Source organism: Centroberyx affinis, unplaced genomic scaffold (genome assembly GCF_046629955.1).
Source record: "Centroberyx affinis isolate AG114_WGS23_722 - 3 ecotype Tasmania unplaced genomic scaffold, CSIRO-AGI_Caff_v1 ptg001311l_1, whole genome shotgun sequence".
Lineage (NCBI taxonomy): Eukaryota > Metazoa > Chordata > Actinopteri > Beryciformes > Berycidae > Centroberyx > Centroberyx affinis.
In genome coordinates this window covers 166657-191907 of record NW_027279816.1, presented here as the reverse complement: position 1 = coordinate 191907, position 25251 = coordinate 166657, and the positions used below count along the sequence as shown (strand labels likewise).

At 40.0% G+C, this 25251-nt stretch overlaps 1 protein-coding gene across 2 annotated transcripts in view; it reads right to left on the bottom strand.

Moving 5' to 3' along the window:
- Positions 1–25251, bottom strand: part of cpne5b (copine Vb) — a 120836-nt gene that overhangs the window by 80308 nt on the left and 15277 nt on the right. For both annotated transcript variants that reach the window (XM_071525624.1, XM_071525625.1), the window contains exons 2-3: positions 7195–7235; positions 6842–6888 (exon numbers count right to left, since the gene is read on the bottom strand). In XM_071525624.1, coding sequence (XP_071381725.1) covers positions 6842–6888; positions 7195–7235 — 88 coding nt within the window. The remainder of the gene's footprint in view (positions 1–6841; positions 6889–7194; positions 7236–25251) is intronic.

Sequence of the window (25251 nt, the reverse complement as noted above, 5' to 3'; positions counted from 1 at the left end):
ACATGAATAAAATACAATCCAGTGGCACTGCAGTGGTACATTTACTCTCAACTCCACAGGCTAAGCTAACCACTACAGTGTGTGAGTCTCAGCTCCAGCAGAGATCAAACAAAGTACAAATTGTTCCCATATGAGAACTGACACTTTTTATTGTGTACCGCCTCTTCTTGCTTCATCCAGGTACACTTTATGTTTGCACTTTTTTTTTTGCTTTTTCGCATTCCCACAAACACTGTGTTGTAATTGTAGTCCATAGCAAATAAGATTCAAGCTCTCTCTACCATGTAATGTCATATAAAAGACTTCTTTACCCAGACTGCATCACGTTACGTACTGCAGCGGTCTCACCCTCTCTCCTGCTCTGCTGCCTGCTTCTGTCACTGCTCACCTCGTAACTTAGCTAGTTAAAGGGAAAATCCACCCTAAAACACCGTAACTCTGTTAAACAGCTGTTTTGTTGTTTTGTGGTGTATTTTTCTTGTTCCTGTGGATAACTGGCCAAACGTATTCGACGAGACGTCACATTGAGATATTTCCAGTGCAACTACAATTTATTTACATTTTGAGTTTAAGAGCAAATTTTCAGCTATCTAAAACATCAATGGTAAATGTCAGCTTTTGGTGTAAATCCCTCTGAATCAAAAAGTAACAGCTTATTCTTTCCAGACCATTTTGCACTAATGTTCAACAATCACACATTGGAGAAATCCATCACAGGAGGAAGATAAACCAATTTCTCCACTGACATTAGCCAATTCTGATGATATAGGCTTTAGATATTGCATGAATTTAGACTCTTGCTGGTAATTAAGCCATCATTTTTTAACCAGCTTTTATTGGGGACTGGTCATGTTTTGATGCTGGTCATCATCCTCATTATTATCACTATTTTTAATATTCACTTGTCCTTGGCTCTGAGCACCAAGCACAGCAGCACACTCGACCCATCATTGTTACTGTTGTTCACTTCCCCTCCATTTAGTTTGGGTACCTTGGCTTAATTTCTTTTCCTTGTCTTGCAGCAACTGGTACAGTGGAAAGGAAAATGAGCTTAAAGTCAAGTATCAATATCCCGCCAAAGGTCAAGCTGAATGGTCCATATGGCCTGACTGATTAAGGATGTCTTTTGTGTGGCCCTCCTGCTGCCGGGGCCAAAGCCATTCACCTGCCTTTTGCCTAATGGTCAGAACGCCCCTGGGAACTGAATCACCTCACACAAGATAGATGTTTTTTTTCTAATAGCTTCTCTGCAGCAACTCCCAATACATCACCCAGCAAAAAACCCTCAAAATAAAGCTTAGTCCAAAGGGAGAAACCTGACTTGTATGTGTAATACAAAAGCTGTGCATATTCCCAAAGAAAGTGTAAGACAAAACATTTTACACAAAAATAACTTTGTTTATCCTACAATTACTTAGACTCACATATGGTTACCTAGCAATGCCCATGCACCAGCAAGTAGTTGATAATTAGCCAACTCTGAATATTTTCGCCTGCTTTCACTTCCTCTCACTATTTTCATGCCTAGGTTCATGATCTGTTTTTATAATTAGCCTTTTGTCACACACTTTTTTTTATTTTTACTTGCAGCCTTGTTCAAGACTTTTAATTGTTCTCTTGCCTTGCTTTTATTTATTTTATTTTATTTTATTTTGTATTGGCTGACTTCTTTAATTGCACTTCTTTATCATTGCGCACTGTTGCGCACTGTTGATGATAAATTCATTTTATCATCAAAAATGCAACAAACAATTCTTTTGTTATGTTTTTGACTAATTCTACTGTCTTGAAACTGCTGCTTGTAAGGTTGAAAGTCACATGGGTAAGATGCTTAAAATGTAAAGGAGTCATACAACAAGAGAAAAGAAAATCGGGAAAAATTTGATTGTAGCAATAACCCCAATAAATCATTTTGGTGAGTTCCACTTTGATACAACAGTAAATAGCACATTCCTGTTGGAATAAACAGCAGCAAAATTAACGTTTCTACTAATTATCCCAATAGCACAACCTCATATACAATTAAATTGTTTAATTATGGCCAATTATAACTACTGTATGTTTTGAGTGGACTTCTTCTCCTTGACATTTACATTCATCTGTATTTCACAGTAAGTAAACTGATTCATTGGGATTACTATACATGATATACGTGACATTTGCAGTTTATTTTAATTTTGTTTTGGGGGTTTTTATGACTGATGAGTAAATAATGTAAAAAGATGTACATGGATGGATGACACAATAATTAAGAATTCGTACATAATGTAATTTATGTCCCTGGATCATACACTGAGTGGAATCCTAAAAATCTGTGATTTGTGTTATCTTCTACCTACAGTCCACCATAAAGGTATGAAATAAGGTGCATACAATGATGCAGATCATCCATTGTGTTTGAACCAAAAGGCGTTTTATATGTAAAGCTGCCAAACTCTACAATGTTAAACATTGTAAGCCATTTGCAAGTAGAAGCTACTCTCCTGTTTCTGATGTGGAAAGCAGCTGGACAGGTTGACTGGACAAGATGAAGGGCCATTTCAATTAATACAATATAAAAGTAGATATGATATTGTGGACCTTTTGGGTTGTTGAACAGATATCAAATCCTACAACTCTACATTGTTAATGCTGTATCAAAACTCTTTAAAAATGTATTTCTGAAGTCATACTTCACTTCACATAAACTCATTCTCAGAAGATCTCACTTTGAAACCTTCTAGGGATCAACAGCATAAAAGGAGAAAAGAAGAGAAAAGGAGAGAAAAGGACACCAATGTTGAATCTGTGAGCCACACTGACTTTTTAAGAGATCCTGAGGTGTTGATGAGGGTGTGTGAAACATGTTAGCAAAGTGGAGCGTGATGGCAGAGATAGGCTCCATAATGTGATTTCCCTGCTGAGTGGAAGAGACAATGCCGAGCTGCAGAGTTCATTAGATGCTGCTGGGCTGCAGGAGCTGGCTACTAATTTCAATCCTGCATGAAATCCCTGACCTGCACACACACACACACACACACACACAGCAAACTGTGAACTCTTCAGGCTGGCAACAGCTACTGTAGAGATCTGCAGTGTCTACTACTCAACTTTAGACATTTCCCTAGACAAACACAGACACAGTCACACACACACACACACACACACACACACACTGTGACAGCATATACTAAGACTCCAGCACAGCCAAGACAGAAGAGCCACAACAGGACATGAGTCTAATTCTTCATTATCTTTTTGCCTTTTTGTTCCAAACCTGACAAAGATTTTATTATCTTCCCCTGAGCAAACATGAACTGCCATTGTGGATTTTTGGCATTTGAACGTCCTGGAGCTCTTTGGTCAAAATGGATTTGTATTCATCTCCTTGAATCAAGCTGGGCAGACAGTGGCACAGTGATGACATAATGAGCTTGTTAGTGTCTTGTGTTCACACAGACAGTTAGAGGTTATTGACAGTCTGAGTAGTGTGGTCGAGTGAAACTGAAGCTCTTTCTGCTATTATTATCAACAGCAACAGGACTGTCTGAAATGTCTCAAAAGAGAGACAGATACACACAGAAGCAGAGAGTCTAGTACTGTCAGTCTAGTGCTGTTTAGTGTCTAGTGCCCCACTGGAATGGCATGGGAGTTAAGTGCCTTGCTTCAGGGCAGTACAGGTGTTGAGGGAGGAGAAAGAGCTTCTTGTTCACTTCTCTTACTCCATTTAGTCTACCATAGCCACATGAGTGACCACATGTGGTCAGCGGAACACCATTTCCGCCTTTCACATCCTTAACTGTCACCTGGCTTCATAAATAAATCCCGAAGTTTGTTACTTTGAGTCCCTGAGGCATTTAACGTTGAAGGATGCCAGGACTGTGATTGTGTGAGCAAGTGACACACACACACACACACACACACACATAAAACAAATGCTTACACGCACGCACACACACACACACACACACGCACAAACACACACACACTGGTACATACACACACGCCCACAAGGAGCACTAAACAAACAGCGGTAGCTTGTGATGTCACAAGCGAATCAGACAGTGGGAAAAAGAGGGAAAAGGTCAGTCTTGTCAGATCTCCATAAAGCAACTGTAAATTAGCACCAACCACCCTCTCTCTCTCTCTCTCTCTCTCTCTCTCTCTCACTCTCTCATGCACGCACGCACACACACACACACACACACACACACACAACCTTACACAAACTCGCCTTGCATGCTTTTTGGAGAAAAACAGTAATGAATGTGCCTTGTAGCACTTCCAATAACCTTTGTGAACTTTGTGAACACGCCTTCATGTGTGCGTGCATGTATGTGTGTATCTACTGTATGTCTTCGTACACTCATGTGTGTTACAGTGTACAGGGAATGTGAGCATGACAGCTTATGTGAGTAAAGGTTTCATTTCATGTCAGAAAATGGAAGACATTTTCCCGACAGTGCTTGCACCCTCCATTGCGTTTGTACTTGTTGAGAATAATTTCACAATGTACTGTGTGTCTAGCAACAGAGTAACTATAACTGCAGCCTTGTAAATGTTTGTTGCACAGTACATTATCTACTGTAGAAGAGAATGATTGTGTGAAATGGGATTTTTTGAAGGAGGTAAAAAGGCCAAGCAGATATTGGTCAATGATCTTGCCAGCTTGGGCAAAAAGGATAGAGAAATGAGAGGAGAACGGGTTATAATGTACCACTGCTTCACCTAACCAAGACCTCCATAATTATAGAATGCATCAACTGCATAAACATGGTGGATACTGTGCTTTACACAACAAACACAGGAGGAGGTAGAAATCATCATCAAATATGTTCCAAGCCTTGCTGAAAGACCAGTGTGCTGGAGGGTCCTGTCAAGGCATGTTATCTGTAATCCCCTGGTGAGTCACCTATTTGGCTTTGCCTGCTCTATCTGAGGTTTGAAAGTGTATGATTCAATCTAGCTCACAAAGAGTTACCTGGAGCCGCATCTTACGCCCACCAGCTCCAAACATTCTAATTATGGATGTGATGTTTTATCTCTACAAGGGGCTGACTGCTGTTAATGTTTTCTGTTTGATTAACAAATCAATCATGGAGCAAAGAAGAATTAATTATTTGTCTTTTTTGTGCTGGTTAAACTAATCACTGTGCATTCTGTGCACTTGATTGGATTACAGTGGTCCTTTTTGCACTCTTAAGTGGCCGTTAAAATAGACAAAGAAAGTGCCATACAGTTTAATGAGGGAAGCACCATTTTATATGCACACACTTGGACACACGCACACGCACACACATACACACATACACACACAGCACCCCCGCAGTCCTCCAACTATATGTGAATGAAAGCCCACACAGCCATCTGTTTTCACCAGGTAAAACACAAGCAGCAGATGGGGGTCATCTGACTGTATAAATACGTATGAGCTCCATTATAATCCATTATACAGGCAACATGCATAATGGACCAGATAAATAAAGATGATAGCCACTTGGGTGTTTGGACAATTTGTGCTGCCGGACGGGTAATGACGTTGAACCCGGAGGCCGACATGATAGGCATCTAGTCCATTATGGGTGCGTGTGTGTACGCATACACACAAACATACACTGACTCTCACACACACAAAGATTTACACAGAAATACATGGTAAAACAAAAACAGCACTAGTTCAAAGGCGCAATTATTCATAAATGCAAAACAGCCATACAGATACCAGTGTAAGGATATATACAGCAAATAAATTAAGTAAAATTCATAAAGTCTTTACATCAGCAAGCACATTGGAATGCAAAGTAGCCTACATGGGGAGGCTGTGGCTCAGGAGGTAGAGCGGGTCGTCCACAAATCTAGTCACTAAACTAGTCGGTGGTTCGATCCCCGGCTCCTCCAGTCTGCATGTCGAAGTGTCCTTGGGCAAGATACTGAACCCCAAATTGCTCCCGATGGTTGCGCCAGCGCCCTGCGTGGTAGCTTGCTGCCATCGGTGTGTGAATGGGCGAATGTAGGCATTGTTGTAAAGCGCTTTGAGTGGCCGGTAGACTAGAAAAGCACTATATAAATGCAGTCCATTTACATGTTGGATTGTCCTCAAGTGCATTGTGTCTTTACTTAATCAGTTATTAGTTTATTAGTACCTTAATTCAATAATCACTTCATTAATTCAATTCAATTAGCTAGGCTATTATTGCATTGTAAATGAGTTCTTAATTTACTTGCCTGTACAGATAAATTGTACATAAATGAATGGACAGACAGACAGACAGACAGACAGACAGACAGGCCAAAGGATGGATTAAGGCACAGCAAGAGCTGCCTTAATACCTCCCAATGTCTCGTCTAGTCCCTAAAATGTCAACAAATTGATGATTACATAGTGTTTTCTTGTTGGGTGAGGTCTCTTATTGGAGAATATCCCCTTGCTCTTTTCAAAAACTGACAACAAACAACATTCTGAAAAAGAAACTGAAAATATATATTTTAACCAGAGACTCGAACAAATAAGGTGAAGGAGTTGAAGTGATTATTTGCCCTCCAATGCCCCCCAACCAATACAAACACACACACACACACACACACACGCATCACATATGCACACACACCACCACCACCAACAACAACAACAACAACAACAACAAACACACAGTAAGCTCAGCAAGAAGTTGTTTGGACATAAATCCTTTCCTGTCTTTGAGTGTTTGTGTGTGTGTGTGTGTGTGTATGTGTGTGTGTGTGTGTGTGTGTGTGTGTGTGTGTTGGTTGGGGGGCATTGGAGGGCAAATAATCACTCCTTCACCTTATTTGTGTGTGTGTGTGTGTGTGCGTGTTATCTTCCAGTTTCACAATTCTCTCTCACCTCTCTCCACTGTTTGGTCTCCACTCCCTGGGTATAGAGCACGCATACTATTATAGAGAGAGAGAGAGAGAGAGAAAAAAATCAGAGAAATGCGGGCAGATTCCAAATGGGAGATCAATGCAAAGGTATTAGCTCCAGTGCAGTGAACAAACAGACATGCCACTTTGAGCAAATCAAAGGTTTCCCAAACCACACAGCAACACAACAATAAAAACACATAAAAACCAATCAGACCAAGAGAGAGGAAAAAAGACAGAGAAGAGCGTAAGGGAAGAGTAAGGTATCAACACAGGGATGACAGAGAGCAGAGACATTCAGTGCAGACACAGAGTCTAAAGCCAGAATATACTCACATGGATCTGACTTGGAGAATGTGTCTTTATCCAACAGATTCCTGAATGAATAAAATGGACAAAGAGGAGAGGAACAAATGTTATTCACTGACAAATAAGCTCATGTTCATGCTGAAACGTATTGCAGATGTGGTGAATTGTAATGTGGTGAATTTAAAAGTGAATACTTGCACGGGGGTGGAAGTAGTAAATTACTCTTGTTACTGTAATTGAGCAGCTTTTTTGTGTGATTGAATTTTTTTGAGTATGCCTTAAGTATTTTCTTAAATTTTGAATCACATCCATTACAGAGCGCAAATGTTGCAGGCTCTCCATAAGCACTGCAACAGAAACTGGCCAAATGCAGAGCAATTCACAGAACGGTCAGTCAGCTGAGAAGAGAAGACTAATCTGACTTTGTTTGGTAAAGTTTTTTTTCCCAGTTAAAAGAATCTTTGTTTATTCGTTTCTCTCTGCCTTTTACAATAACATGGAATAGATCACATCTAACAATGTTCTTTTTTGTAGAAAGTATAGCTTGAGTACAGTGTAAATGAGCTACTTTACACTTTTACTTCAGATGATTTTTACACCAGTGCTTTTGCCTCTACTTAAGTAGAATTTCATCAAGGTAACAGTACTTCTACTTGAGTAGGATATTTTGATTCTGTTTCCACCCCTGCCATTGCTTTGCCTCAAAAAATACTTTCCAGAGAACTGACGGAATAGTCTGACAACCATTCGATTGAGAGAGGTTTTGTCTTGCCAATCTAGTTCTGCAGAAGTTTATGGTTGGGTGCAGGTAGATGCATGGACTGATACGAAATGAGCATACAGTACAGTACAGTACAGTAGTATCCTGTGTTTGTATGCTCACTCAGTCCAAATCAATACACCAATTTGGCTTCAGATTTTAAATCAATGATTCTGTATGTTAAGAGATATTTTTACTATCCGGCTAGAGTATCTCTTAGGTATTTCCATGAAAGATAATAGCAATGATTGACTACTGTACATCTAGGAGATAAGAGAGCACTTCAACATGAAACCACAACCATAAAGTGTGTGGGTGCTCTGTTCAATTATTTTTACATTTACAGTCTCTTTTGTGTGTGAGTGTGTGTGTGCTGGGAAATGTCTGTATCACAAAGAGATTACAAGCCAAGCGAGATACAGTACCAAACACAAACAGGGAAAACAGAACCAATCAGCACATACATATGCACAACCATCCATGTGTATAGAAAGCAGACAGGTCAGACACACATCCATTCCACAATTTCATCACACTGGGGACAAATGACAGTTTGAAGCTCTCTGTAGACATTTTGGTAAGAATAAACGACACACATACACACACACACACACACACACACACACACACACACACACACACACACACAGACACGCTCATTCACAGATTCAGCACACAACAAAATCAGATGGCTAGCAGGCATATCACCAGAGAAAATTGTGGGGTTTGGTTGCTCTCACAATGGCAAGCTGATTACCACCGTGTCTATTTGTTTACTGCACTCTCATCTCCCTCTGCCTCCCAACCCCCCACTACACCTTTATGTTTGCAATGGCATGTAGTGTGCAACCTAGCGCTTCCATCATCAATGCAAACATAGCTGCAGCATAACAAATGTTCTGTAGGGGGTTAGTTAATGCTTAATAAGCATTAACTAACTCTTAATTAACAATTAACTAATGTGTCTAGTAATCATTTACTAATGGTGTTCATGTTAACTAAGGTATTAATTTATACATTATTTAATAGTTTATAAAGATGACTATTAAATAATGTATAAATTAATGCCTTAGTTAACATGAACACCATTAGTAAATGATTACCAGACACATTAGTTAACTGTTAATTAAGGGTTAGTTAATGCTTATTGGTTAAATTACCTAATTCCACTAACGTTACTTAAATACCACAAGGTAACGTTAAAGTCACCTACCATTAAAGTTTGTAGGGCAGCGAAGTTACTGTCTGCAAATCCCCGTTATGAACTGTGGAATGTTAAGTTTCACTTTTCACACTGAGCAACTTTTGATTGTGTGCCTCTGTATGGGAAACACTGCATCGCACAGTCAAAACGCCCTCTAGAGGCCATCTGACAAAGTGCATCATCTCACTAAGCGTTACCTGACGGACTGACGGACTGACTAACTGACCTGAATTTGCCTCGTGGGAAAAACACAGAAAACAGATTACAGGCACTTTTGGAAAAAAACCCAAAAACAAACAAAGCCAAGTACCTCACCCAGAAGTATGTTTGAAGGGAAAAGGGACATTTTGACTGCAAAATCGTAGATCCAAAAATTATTTTACAAATCTTGAAATAATGGTTTAAAAGAGTGATCATTGGACCATTATAGTCTGCAGATTAGAATTAACTATCTATTGAACTTCATCATCCCATGGATTTGTTTCTGGCAATGACGTTTAAAAGTAAGCCAGTTAATCAGTTTACTTAAATTGTTATAAGTAACATGAATTACCAGATTAATGATGCTGATTAGTTACTGATGAATCTGGCAATTAACGTTACTAAACCATATTTCACATAGATCACATTTTTATGGAATCTTCCTAACCCGGGGATTGAATGGTGTGTCTTTACCACTTGTCTTGATTTACAGCAAAGTTTGGAGACAGAAGATTATGGGCTTGTGTAATGTGAGGAGAAAGAAAACTAAACTAAAAAGGTCATCGTCAAGAGTCTCTTTCACATTGCCTGTTATTTGGTCTGTCTGTCTCGCTCCGCCCTCCATTCGCTCTCATCAGATCTGTGCTGCCTCGTCCCCTAAAATTTTGTGAGATCACAACGATGTTTTAAAATGCAAATATGTGCTCCGTGCGCGGAAAGTGATACACACATCCAAGTCTTTCACTGGTGCTGCACAATGGCGTACATTTCAAAGTCAGCATGGGTTAAATACACTTTATGTCTCTATCAATATATAAATATTTCATTTCTGATCCAAAGATTATACAAATTGATAGAGACATAAGGTGTATTTAACCCATGCTGTATTTGAAAACGTGTAGATGATGCTGTCCTAGCATGTGACCATACAATACACTATTTAAAGGATTATGGGTACTTTAGAAAAAACTTTTCCCAACTCCCAAGAAAGGATTACATGAAGGAGAAAGGACTAGAAACAGGATGTAGTCTGACATGGAGATAGCACAATATAAAGTAAGGGTGTTGTGATCAGGGTGGTGGATGGGTGCATTCAACTCTGGTGACCCAGGTTCAATTCCCAACTCATGCAAAGACGTTTTCTACTGTGAGAGAAGTTTAAGTATTTTGTTTTTCTTATTTAACCATGACCAAAACCTACGCCTTAACTAAATTGTCTTAGTTGCTTAACCATTAGCTAACCTTTCAGGTGACGAACAGGTGAAAATGGCTTGTCCAACATGATCTAATTCATGGTGGAGGAACATAATGTTCACACCGTTCATGTCCACAACAAATAATCTGTGTTTCAGAGTTCATGCTCAATTCATGAAATTTTATGACTTATGTAATACGTATGTAATGAGTAATCTTATGCCTTAATTCTCACTACTTTAAGCTTCCTTATATTTTTCATCAATAATGATGTATTGTGTATTCCTCTCCTCTCTCTTTTGTGCATTACCCCCATTCTCTCTCCCTGGGGTGTAAGAAGAGTTCAGAAGGTGGCAGTGAGTTCCCTCCTTGATATTAACATGTCTTTTTTTCCTCCTCTTTACTCTCCTTTTCATTCACTTCGTATTCAAGTTTCTCACTCTGGCCTCTGTCTCCCTTTATCCATCGCTCTGTGCGCCCGCTTTTGACCCATCTTTCTGTGAATCTGTCTTTCCCTCCCTCCATCTTCATCCCTCCACCTCTTCCCTCTTTTTCTGTCTCTGTAGTGCACCTCCATCATGCTTGACCTTTTCATAATGCCTGCCAGGGGCTACAATGTACCGAGCACTATTACCCTTCCTGTTTTCCTTTGCTCGCTCGGTCACCACGGTGACATGAGAGCCCTCTCTTGAGATGCCGAAGCCTACTGGCTTCTCTGTTTCTTTCTTTCATTTTCTTCTGCGGTTTCTGTAGCCACAACTTTTCTGCTTTGCCCTTTTGTCAGTCTGTGTGTTTTTTTTTGGTTTTTTTAATCTTTTTTTGCTCCTGCATGTCTGTCTCCCTCCCTTATGTTGTAGCTTTCAAAAGCAAGTTGAGAAGACATTTACTGATGAAAAGAAAACATGAAATCCTGAATTCCCATGTTTGCTGTCTTGTGTTTAAAGTTACAAAGACAATACAGCAGATACTCTGTGATAGGGAGACGTGTCAGCAGAAACATCAACACTGTCGACTGCCTGTGCTTCATTCCAAAAATGACACATTGCAGCATTTACAGGATTGGTTGTAGAGTCCAAGGTTGCAGACAAAAAGTGCCTTTCACTACAGTTTGATCTAAAACTAAAAGAAAAACTGTGCGATTTAGTGCCACCAAGGCAAGAAAATTAAAATAGCAAATCAGATCACTGCAGATTCTAAAAGTCATTACAGTGGGCAATATCGCACTGCAACAACTCTAATAAAACAAATAGCACTTGGGGAAACATCTTGAAGTTTTTAGCTTACCATGCTTATGTGCAAAGGTGTTTCAGGGCTGTATTCAGTGTGTCTACTGTACATGCTTGAGAAACCTTTTTGAACCACACATGCATGTAGAGATTTGTGTTCATAGTGTCAATTTCTGGCTCCAGTAGATCGGTTCAGACAAATACAGAAAAAAGTATCTGCTACTGAATTCATTATTGGGTTGCTGAATGTGAATCTCTCTCTCTCTCTCTCTCTCTCTCACACACACACACACACACACACAAACACACACACACACACACAATCCCAATACAGTCTCTCATACCAGAGAAATCAGAACAGGTGCTATTGATCAGATTCATAATTACATGCTTTGCTTGGTATGTGCAATTTATTCAGCCTTTCCCCAAATACATATTCAGTTACATTTGGATGCCCCTCCCTCTCAAAGGGCACATTAGCACACAATGTGAAGCAGCACCCCTATTTATTAATGTGACCTTTCCGTACCATTATTATTGTTTGGCTGTGAGCCATAGGAAAGCAGTCTGGCAAGATTACTGATTATGAATGTCATAAGTTACTGTATCACCATATCTAAAACTGTGAAAACAATCAGTCAATGTATTATTCTCATCATGTTTTGGTGTGTTTTTATGTCGTTATTTTTATTGTTTTAAAATCAGTTTGCTGTTGTTTACTTGAGACAAATCTTTAACTATAGCCAGCCGCCCAGAAAAATGTCTTTTGTACTTAACTCAGAGAGAAATCCTCAGCATTCATCTTAAGTGCTGCACCACTGTTTTTTCAGCCTCAGTTACAGCTGCAGGAAATGGAGATAGCTGAATTATTTTTTATTTAGTTGTGTAAATGACATGCATAAGAAACCCAAGGGACTCCTAAGAAACCTGGCAATATGATCAGAGGTTTGCTGTAACCTAATTTACTCTACCGCTCTCAGGAGTGTTCAATAGACACCTCATAGATTGCAATATAAAAGGGATCAGAGAGATTGTTTTTTGAATGTAGCTTTCAGTTCCTCTTACATAAAAGCAGGCATGTTATTTTATTTTATTTTTTTTATAATTTTAGTAAGTAATATGAAACAGTAAAATGTAACTTCGGTACCTGAAAGAGAGACAGCAATCACAATGCATACTCTTGACAAAAAAAATCCAGATACATCTACAGTTACTTTATTTTAGTATATTTTTGGAATTCATTATAGGCTAGTTACTACTCAAACTGGCTCAAACATTTATATAGTATAGCAAATCTCATATTTTTCAGAGAATCCAAGGACAGGAGTGATTCACTTTTTTTTTTCTCTATGAGGAAGAAGCTGCTGCGGAGGAGGAGGTGACCATATTTCTCACACCATCTAGAAACCATACATACATCCTCATATATGAAGTGCTGGAGCTGTTATATACACACAGATATAGACACAGTCTGCCTGACCTTTCATTTATTTTATTTATTTAAAGCATGTAGCTGTCCAGAGTGAATTACAATGAGAAGAATATGCTTAAATTCCTGCATCACTGAAAGTTACAAGAAACTAAAATAATGAGTGGAAAGGTGACGGCTGTATGCCATGCAATATTCCTGTGACTATAGAACAATCATGTAAGAGCAAATTGCTATAAAAAGAAATAGGAAAGAGCTGAGACCACCCACCAGCAAACCAGCCACCCACCTATATGTACGTGTCTGTGCGGAAGAAGTTAATTAAAGATGCTATGTGTAGGATTTTCTCATGAATAGAGGACACTTTCTATCGCTAGAAGTAATTTGAGCCTTTCTCTGCTAGAAACAGTAGCATCAATGATCTGACTTGCTTCATTTTGGAGTTCCTGGGCTCAGTTCCCCACAGAAAAATCAAGCCCTTTTTTTTTTTTACACAATCCCTTCTTGTAGATCCTGGGCCAGTAAGTTATTCATCAAAAGATCAAATGTAGCAGAAAGGGATAAATAATTACATGTAAGCCCACACAGGCTGTAGAAGGGAATAATGATGGCCGTTTTAACATTTTGACAATGACATTTTTAGAAAATTATACACATTTAATACATTTAAGTAATAGTAGAGTAGAAGTAGTCTAATAGTTTAACTATTTCATTCATACTTCTAACTAACCCTCCTTAAGAAGTAGAATATGTTTTTTTTTTACTAAACTATGAAAACTAACAATAATAAAATGCAGTTCTATTTTAACCCTGCTCCCCACACCCACACCTGGGAGCTGACCAGTGTGTAACCGTCTGCTGATGTTGAGCACTGAGCAGGTGAGTCAAGGCCCCAGTCTGCTGTTTTTTAGTGCACCGGTTAGTTGTTCGGTGCTTTGCTCAATGGGACAGTGGCAGGGAAAAGAGTAGCACTTTCATTTTCATGCTTTTCAAGATTTTTAAGCCATTTTATCTGTAACACATCATCATCATCATCATCATCATTCTGACTTTGAAAAACTTGGTTTGCACTAGTGCTTCACATCCATTTATTATAGTATTCCTTCCCTTTCTCCTACTCGTCCCTAATTGAATCATTGTTTTTTCCCATCGGTCCAAAATGAATCAGCCCATATATCATCCACTATTGCTTCTTGACTTTCTTATCATTTTCATCACTGTTTTTCTATGCTACGCACAATCCCTCCATTGGTCTCTCCATCATCCGTTATGCAGTAAGTTAAATATAGCCTCATCTTACTTGCAACTTCACCTCTCTCTACTTTCTAACATTCTATCTCAGTATTGCTGCATGTATTTTCAGATATTGTCTCATTTTCTCTTGCTGACCCTGGGTTCAATTGGTTCACTTCATTGTATCATTGACATGTGAGCTACAGTATGTGGGATAATTGCTGCAATGATAAAAAAAATAATAATAATAATGACTATTATGATCATAATCGCCATCAGAGAGCAGCTACCCATCTCTATGAAATGAATAGTTTTGGATATTCATAAAAATAAATTAACAATATAATGGATGTAAAATCAACCATTCAATGATTACACTTTGTTAATTATAGTTTAGTTAATTATAGTTATTTTAGTGCAGTAAAAAAAGTGAAAACAGCTAGTAGAAAATACCTTTACTTATTTACCATGAAGGGGTCATTTTCTGCTGCCACTGAATAATTAATACGATTTTACATAAAGGCTCCCCGACAAGCACATTTCAAAACCTCTGCTCTGGACCTCAGGAAAAACTGATTTTAGATAAGCTTGCTTAATCTGAAGTGCTTGATAAATAGCAGCCTGGGAGCATAATTACTCACAAATGATAATTGACAATCAGTTTTGCATTTTTCATTATAAATAAGATGGAAGAACCAATGGCTGAATCTGAACATGGACATAGCCTACTGTAGGTGACAGTTCAAGCTGCCCAGAAGTTAAAAGGTACCCAATGTTCACTTTAATCTGGCCTCCAATCCAATGTTTTTTTCTGGGCCTAACCCTAAAAAAGCTCCTCCCCTTTAGCTGAAGCTCCATCCAACCTTTTTAAATGTCCAACATAAGGCTAGAAAATGGTAGGCCTCCCAAATTGCCTTTGATAGAGCAAGATCAAAAACAGGTAGAAACATTGGTATTGCTATTGAAAGAAGAAGGAACCAGAGACTGACCAATGAAAATGGATACTGAGTTGACCATTTTTCTTCTAGACAGGTAAGCGCATTTTATGTTATCCAATATTTGTCATCCGGACTGTTGTTATCAGGGAAAGTTGTCTAGCCCTACTACTTGATCTAATACCCAGTTTCATCACTCAGAACCAGGCCAGGCAGAGCTGTGCAGGGCGGAGTCTGATAAAGCCCAGTTGAAGGCAGAAGGCGAAGCTGTTATGCTATGCTAACAGTGGCTACATTTAGTGTACCGATTTGCTAAGAAATGATGACTGGAGGACTTAGATTTGGGGTAGTTTTACTGTATGTTGTCTTCTGTTGTGTAAATATATGTACAGAGAGCAAAGTTACCTAACACAGCGCATCAGGGAGAGAACATCACTATCATTAGCTATCATAGCTAACTGCTCTATCTATGATGATTGGCTGGTCTTTTGGCAAAAGCCTTGCTAAAGTGTATTAATAATTGGTCAGTGTGGTCTGTTTTGATGTGCCATAGCATATAATCTATAGTTCACAAGCCCTAGAGTGTAACCCAAGGTGGTCCCCAGACCAATGATATGCTCTATTCACTCGGTGGAGGGGGGGAAGGTTCTGTCTTTGTTTTGATGTAGATTTGTCATTCATCTTACATAGCAAACCTTTAAGTTTAACGTAAATATAACAAGCTAGTGCAGTGAGATCCATGGTGAATGGAGTCAACTGTTACTGTGGAAATAGACCACAGCTTACCAGCCTGTTTTATGACCCATTTCAGAATGTCTTTTTTGAGAACACACACACACACACACACACACACACACACACACACACTTTCATCTTCATATCAAACATATAAATCTTGGCTCAAAAAATGCACACACACATACACATGCAGAGATTCAAAGACTCGGGCATACACACACACACACACACACACACACACACACATATATATATGTATAAAGAGAGAGAAGAGATATAAAGATATTTTCCAGCATAGATGAAGGAGCCATTCAAACAGAAAGTAAGAGAAAGGCATGACAAAAGGCTGCACTAACTGGAGCATCAAACATCACCACCTAGCTAGCAGAAGCTCAACCTGGGTGTATTCAAAACTAGGTCTGTCGAAACAAAAACTCATCAAAGCCATCCTTTTATTACCTTGTGCCGAGTGCAACCCCCACAACATATGCCTTCCTACACACCAGCCTCAAGTCAACAACGGTCCTGCCCTAAATCTTCACAACGCTTCCACACAGACACAAGTCATCTTTACCCTTCAAAACTCCAGTGGTTTATTGCCAAGTTGCATAGAGTACTCAAATGAACCCAGGCAGCAAGATGCAAACCAATTAAAAACAATTCAGCAGAAACTTTGAAAATGGCCTAAAGTGAATGTTTTGTAGGTTGTTGTAATTATGGTAAAATAAAATACAATCCCCTCATAGTAACACAGCCAAATGTCCTATTCCTTTTCATCAAATCACTAGTCTCAGTGAATGGGGACGTGGCTTGAGAAAAGCTATTATATCCATGTCTTTGACTTTTTGAGGATACTACTGTATTTTGTAGAGCAATTAAGGCAGAAAAGAAAGACAAATCTAAGCTCATTAAATATATTCCATATTTAATAAATTAGGGAAATTTACTTCAACAATTCAGCTCACAGCATACAGGATTTTTTTTCGAAGTTATGAGTTAGGCTGTTAAAAAGAGCCTTAAATCTGCCTTAAAAACAACACCAAACTTTTAACCTGGTCATTAGGCATAGCATCATACAGTTGCTGATATAACATGATGAAATATTTAAAATGTGTCACCAGATTTGCATTGAGTGTTACATAATCAATTTCAAAGGGACTGGCAATACTAGAGGGGTTTCAAAACTAACTTCCTGAAACACAACTTCCCCTTATGTAAATGAGATTATGAAAAGATCTGAGATTCATGGAGGCAGCGGGGGCAGGATTTTGGTATGTATGTATGTGTCTGTGCACAAGGGAGTTGGAGAAAGCAAGAGAATATGCATGTAAGAGAAAAATCGAATGCGAGAGCAAGAAAAGGAGAGAGATATATGTGCAGATAGATAGATAGATGGATAGAGAGAGAGAGAGAGAGAGAGAGAGAGTGAGCAACAGAGAGTGAAATTGTAACTAAAAGAGAGAGGAAGTGAGGGAGAAAGATGAAGTCCTGAGAGAATAGATCAGAAATAGACTGACTATAACGGAGTCCCTCCCGCACAGGCAGAACAAACAAAGCCTTGTTAGACAGACACACAGACATACAGACATCGCTGACTTTATTTAGGGGGATTTGACACAAACCAAAATAATTAGACAGCTTCCTCCCTCTAACCTGCGGGAGGTTCCTCAGCTCTCAGCGCATAGCGGCTCCAGCAGCTCTGAGCGCCGGCTGAGAAAAGGATGATGAATACCTAGGGATGAGTAGTTCTTTTTGAAGAGGCGTTTCAAGATGTGCAAATTATGAGTTGATGAGATTCCTGACTTAGAACACTGTACAAGTCAGCATAAATAGGCTGCCACGGGCTAATTAGTAAAACTTTGGGGCCTCATAGGTTTTGATTTTGAACTTCACGGAGGAATACCCACTGTAGATTACTAGTTATGCTGTACTCTGACACTCCTCAATTGTTAAAAAGGGAATTGGTATTCCAGGGGATATTCTGTTTCGCCCTGTGTTGTCTCTATTAAGTGCATTCATAACTATATTTGAATGCATACTGACAACTGCACTGAATATTACTGCCAGCGGCACTGTTTGAGAAATGGATCAACATTATGTGCACATCATTTCCCATGACTGAGTGATGGCAGCGTAGTCTAAGGCAGCGGTTCTCAACCTGGGGTCCAGGGACCACCAGGTGTCCATGAGGGGGCTCCAGGGGGTCCCCAGCAAACTGATGAATTGTTAAACTTCACCGTTACGTCATTTATAAGATGTTAACACAATTAGAGAAGGTAGAAGAATGACTGTTTTGATCATAGTTTCTCTGTTATGTCTTGACCTACAACACAGATAGTCATGGTATTCTGGACAAAATCATATCTAACAATAAAAATATTCTCTGCTTTGGGTCAGAGACTAAATCTCATCAAATGGGGGTCCGTGGCCCTAATGTGGACTAAATTAGGGTCCTTGATATGAAAAAGGTTGAGAATCACTGGTCTAAGGGATGAATGCCAGCATGGCCATAACCAACATACTATAATGGCTTAATGTTGCTTTCCAATATGGTGTTCCCTGGAGTTATACCTCTAAGAAAAAGTCGCCACATGCTTGTGTGCTTTGAGGGTGAGAAGTTCACATCCAGGGTGCATTCTTCTAATGCCAGGAGGGCAGTTTGTGGGTGTAGTATGAATATGTATTCAGCAGCCCGGGCGCTTTGCTTGACCTCCTGCTTGCACACACTCAAGACTGGGAAAGGGGTGTGTGTGTGTGTGTGTGTGTGTGTGTGTGTGTGTGTGTGTGTGTGTGTGTGTGAGTGTGAGAGTGTGTAAAAGGAGGAAATAGAACTGGATATCTATCACGCACAGAATCACTGAGTATACAATGAAGGGCACAACTGAGATGGATTTAAACAGATTTTACAAAATGTGCTTTGATTCCACTCCTTTATGGGCTGGATTTGTAAATATTTCTCCAAGTGTAAAATGTTTTCAGATGCTGAGATTCTGGGCTGCCATATGAGATTTTTCACTGCATATGCTTTCCATACTCCTACTGTATACGTGGTCACATTGCTGGATAGATCAATCATGTACAGAGCAAGAGAATGGCACATATTAACACAAAAAAATCAATCATACCAAACACACGTAGCGCTGTCCCATCGCACCCTCCGTCCTCCCACCTTCACCCCCATTCTCTGAGGAACACACATCTCTGAATAAAAGGCAGGAACTCCCGCTGCTTTACAATTAGATCTCTGATCAATGGCCTCAGCTGCCAGCTCCCACCAACAGCAATTTACAAAACAGGATTTGCCTTGTGAGTTATGAGAAAGGCTCGCTCTCACCTAAACGTGAGACAAGAAAAGGTGCATGTGCACAAAATTTGATTGATTATGCCCCAAAGGCACACACACATACACAGATACACAGATACACATACCGACACAAACACACACACACACTTGAATGTAGAACACATCTGCTGGGGAAATGAGAATTGCTGATATTTAGCCGCAAGTCTTCAATCACCCTTAGGTTTAATGTCATGAAGATGTGCTGCTCTTGAGAGAGAGAAGGGAGGGAAAGAATGTGTCGAGAAGAGATATGGAGGAAAGAAGACAGCAGTGTGTGTGAGTTAGAGGATATCCATTTTTTAATTTAACAAATCACAGTATTACACTCACTGTTTGGAATGTCTTATATCCCCAAGACACACACAACTGCATTATAGATATACCTGCATTATGTCATCAAAAAAGAAACAGATTGAGTGTTTTGCCCAAGGACATTTTAGTGAGGATAGACTCTAACCAGAAGACTATCCTTACACCTTGATGGAGAAGCAGAAGAGTGGAAGGAAAGGAAGGGGATGAGTGGTGCTAGAAGGAGGAAAAAAGGGGAAGGGACATATGGGTGGCAGTAGCGGCTGTAGATAATTGTGGCTGGGGGAGCTGAGGGGGAGCTTAATTATTAACAGCAGGTGCTAACGTTTTTTCTAAATAATATTAAAAGTAATAATAATAATAATAATAACAATAACCCTAACAATACAATAGACTAGGGTGTGAATTAGTCTATACTGCTACACAAGGAGAGTCCACTGTTTTTCCACTGGGAGCCAAATCCCCAACCCAACATTATATGCATGCGCGTGCTTCAATGAGCTGAAGACTAACTGTGTATTTAGACCTACAGTATGCCTATTCAATCTCGGAACCCATCGTCTATCGGTCTGACGACGATTAGACTTTGGGGGCGACGGCCAACATTTCAGGGTTTCCGCGGACATCCGGGCCAAGACTTCCTCTTCCGTGCACCGGTCATTGTTTACAGTCCGATTAGCAACTTATTAGACTGTATATGATGTAACACAGAGTCCAGTTAGACACAAGGCTATGCAGCTATGCACACAATATTAGACGGCAAATCAAGTGTATAGTCATACGTTACACAAAAGATTTTAAAATGTGCTATATCAGACAAATTAATCACTGTATTTAGTCATGTAGACACAGTGCCACATAAATAGACACACCCATTCATCGTATGTGCTATAGTAAAAAGCAATTGAACCATTCATATAGACAGCGCTACATAACAACCAGTTTTACTACACAACAACCAGCCTATACAGACGGGACACCACTGACAGGACTGTACAGTGGACTGTGCTGGACAGCTTAAGTAGTTGCAAGGGCGGAGCAAAACTAAATCGAGCTCTGACTCGACTCATTGCCAATGGTCTAAAAGCAAGCAACTGAGGAAACTCACTGTGTAGATGGTACTACTCACAAGATCACACTGTTATGATTGGCCCACTCTGCTGATAATAACTAGTCACTTAAAATTAACAACCAAAATGTGTACTCTACTCACTAGTCACAGAAGAACGATCTGCCTGTTTTTGTGGTTCACAGCAAAGTGGTCAATCACACTGTCAATGTCCAAACGATAGCGTCCATAGCTTGTTTATGCCAACATGCATAACAGAAAGCTGCATCTGCCGTGACTTTGCTGAGAGCAAAATGGTCGAGTGGGGTAGCCTACAACTTTAGTTGAGTACGTCTTGGAATGCTTGCAGAGTAACGTACAGGTTTCCCCCACACTTTCATTTTCAGTTGGAGAATTTTCCTCAGTCTCAGAGGCTTTGGATCCCTCTTCCACCATCACCTTCCTCTTCCTCGTAGCGATAACGTTAGTAGGCCTCACCACGTTGCCATTATCCTTTTTTTTTCCACGTTCACCGTCCTCAACCCTTCCTCGTTTTAAAGAAATGACAAATCGGTCTATCTTGACACACCACAGTCCACAGATAAGCAACTTAATTGAGCACCTATCTCTTTAACTCTCACAACAGAACTCTCTCCGACACATAATGAACAGAGCAACCAATCACACACCACACTTTAGCAGAGGTCAGTGGGATCTTTTTTTTTGCAAAAGATAATAAACTTTTAATATTTTCATATAGAAATGAGCCTTGTTATATTAATTCTGTATCATAAGTTTAATTTATTTTTTTCTCCAAAGAAAATTGCAGGGGGTGCTTAGGGGCTTGGCTCATTCCAGGGGTAGCTCAATCGCCCCCTAGTGCCCCCTTGCCGCCAAGCCTGATGGGTGGTAGAGGTGGATGATAGAGTGAGGGAGGAGGGAGGTGCAGAAGAAAGACGAGGGAAGAACAAGGTAAAGAGATAGAAGAGCTGAGGGAGAGGACAGTGAGAAAATAGATGCAAAAAGGAAGTGAACAGATGGGGAGGGAGAAGAGAGGTAATGTAGAGGAGTAGGGGGAGTGATAGAAGGAAATGGGGAGGAGGAGGGAGGAGGGAAATCTCTTTATAAGATGGTAATGAGAGGGAGTAGGAGAGGAAAAGCATTGAGTAAAGCATGTAGCAGTGTTATTAGAAATAGCATGAGGTATCAAAAAACCTTCAACTAAACCTTCATCATTTTTCCAGGTCTTATCACTCTCTTCTTGTCCTTTCATCCTACACTTTTTTATTACTAGGCTACTTGTAATGATAGGGATATGTTATACATACAGTATATTATGATACATGATGGTGATTGTGAGGCACTCAGAAAACCAGTGTCTTCTCATTACTACAACAACATGAGCAGTAGCAATTCATAAATAAAGCTGTCTCCCTAGCTTCAGTCGTCTAAGTCCAAACCCGAATGCTGGCATTGCTTTTGTGTCGGATCGATGGCTGAACCAAGCAAGATCGTTTTTCCCACCAGCTGTTGAATTATTCAGGCCAGGATTTCCTCTGGGGAGATTCCCAGTCAGCCAGACAGACACAGTAAGCTGGCAGACTGGCAGGGAAGCTCAGGATCATCACAAAATTCCCAACAGTATGGACTATGTCAAGTCAACAGAGGTCAGTTGGTGGGCAGCATAAAGCCCCTTTCACACTGGACAAAAAACCCACTAACACCCATTAACATCTGGCTTTTGTCTTCAGTGTCAAAGGGTACAATCGGCATTCATTCCCGGGTCAAATGACTCTGCAGTAGTCACGGGTATTAATCGGCTCCAGCTCCGATCGGCAGTGATGGAAACATGACACCTGGGTGGACACGCTAATTTTCGCCCCTTTTCCGGCGCGACGCTATGACGTAAAATGGGACTGGAATGTCTCTTGTTAAAAAAGTGTAATGATGTGACGTGCAGTGTGGTTGGATGGTCATGTGAACCTCCTCCTGCTGTGTGTGATCCCTCCCTCTGACCTGCCTGGCTCCAGACTCCTGAATCTCGACCCACCCACTCTCCAGATTTGGTCGAGTGATTCAGAGTCTGTTGTTGCTCTATTCAGTGGCGATTTCTCGATCAGAAAAACGATGGGGGCCGATCAGCGTCTTTGTGGGCGGGACTAAAGTTTGAACCGTTGGTGCAACGGTTTTTCATTGGCGTTTCGGCAGAATAATATTTGTTGAAATCATTCCTTAACCAACATATTATCTTTGCAAAGACGATATTTTTGTCAAAAACAACCAACATTCTTGGTAAAGAATGTAAATATGCCCAGCATCAGTGTAACTGAAAATAACGTCAGAGTGGCCGGAAACGTCAGTCACTAGTGATTGGTTAGGGGAAAATCAACACCCCCCGCACAGAAAACGGCTAACATGGAGGCAATGTCAGACTGAATAATGGAGTGGGAATGAAATGACCATTCAGTCTGAATATCAGGCTACCACTGACTCTCTGCCCTTCCATCCATGCAGGAAGTGTTGACAAAATGCAACATCACCCTCACTGTCTACAGCTCATCTACACCTACAACACCTCAGTCACTGCATTTGGCTAGGTTTCTCTATCATTGTTTCACTGGTGTCAATTTTCAGATGCGATCATGCAACAGATATATTGCATATTCATACTCTGTATTCTGTCCAGTAGGTAAAATAGGTAACAATGCAACATCACGTGTTGAGGGTGTGTTTTGTTAGGAGGGCTCTAATATGCCCTGCTCCTTTCTGACTGGAAAAGGCCGGTAAGCTATGAATGTTCCTGCTTTCTGCCTTTACATCTTGCCAATATTTTCAGATCTGTTTGGGGAGTGAAAGAGGATATGGCAAGATTATTGAGCTGAAGAAAAATCTGAAATGAAAGTGACCCTATACTGTAAAAAATAATACCCCGAGAGAAAAGTTTTGAATTTGCTTTAAAGTAGGTTGAAGTAAAATTTCTGATTGTTTCAGTAAAGTGGGTCACTGTGCGTGAGGATCTCATAGTTGGATGTCTGTCCACTGGCTGCCTATGAGACAAGAGTCTTCAGTAAGCTCCTGTAGCTCTCCTGACAGCTGTCGATCAAATATTCAATCAAGTACATGTGCCTGTACGTGTGCACATACAGTACATGCACATGAATGCACCAGTCTGAACTCACGGCTAATGCAGAAATTGTAACATAAATAAATGACACAACAAAAGCGACACTGTGCAAAAGTCTTCAGTGACAGTTGGGTTGGGTGGATGAAGAGTGTTGCACAACATATCCACCTCCAAAAGTCAGGTGTTTAAATTACAAAATGATGAAATAAAACTGGATATTTATCACCTACAGAATTGCTGAGTAGACAATGAAGGGCACAACTGAGATGGAGTTAAACAGATTTTGAAAAATGTACTTTTGCGACACAGTTTGATTCCACTCCTTTATGGGCTGGATTTGTATTTTTTTTTTGAAGAGTAAAATGCATTAAATGCACGTATTAAAGAAACATTTTTTCGTCACCTGGCAGACTCAGTTTCACAGTTTTATGTTTGAATGCAAACATAATCCAGGTCCAATGATTGTTTAATAAACCATTATGAACGCAATAATACAGAGTCTTACAAATGCAATCATGAGAACATGTTGCACAAATATACTACACACACACACACACACACACACACACACACACACACACACACACACTTTCACTCATCCATTATCCATTATCCCTTAGGGTGGTAGCAGCTCCATAATCAAATCCAGTCATCTCACCCACGCACATTTCACACATCTCCTGCTTGCCGTACCACACAGGACTGTCTTGCCCAATAATCCCTTCCTGCACTGGAGGGCACAGCGCCAGAGCTAAAACAGCACCACGGTCCCAGAATGGGCGAACAATCTCACATCTTCTCTGAAGTGTGAATTCAACCATGCATCACTTGCTACCAGATACTGACTGGCCCACAGTTAAGGCAATCTGCCATAAATTTGGTATCAAGCCAGGCCACTCACTTAATTCTGGGTGCAATTGAGGGGCATTCGTTTTCTCATTCTCATATGTGTTTTTTTTATTCTTTTAACATAAACAATGTTAGAATAATAACGCTATTGCCAGAAGACATTTCTAAGTCAGAAATGTTATCCATTTCAGTGAAGGAAGCAGCTTTAAAGAATCGACACGTATGTGTAGGATTTTCAAATTATTTGCACACATTCTCTATCTCTACAAATTAAGCCTTGCTGCTACAATGATGCCCCAAATGAACATTGTGCTTTCAGTTTACAAATAACGCACAGTGTCTGTAGTGGACATGGTAAGTGAGATGATAAGGCATGTGGCATTCCTGGGACAGAAATTGACCCTTGTTTCATCTGTTGGGGCAACTTGAAGATCCTGCACACAGCACCTTAAAACATGTGAAAATGATGTGATAAAGCTGGACATATGATA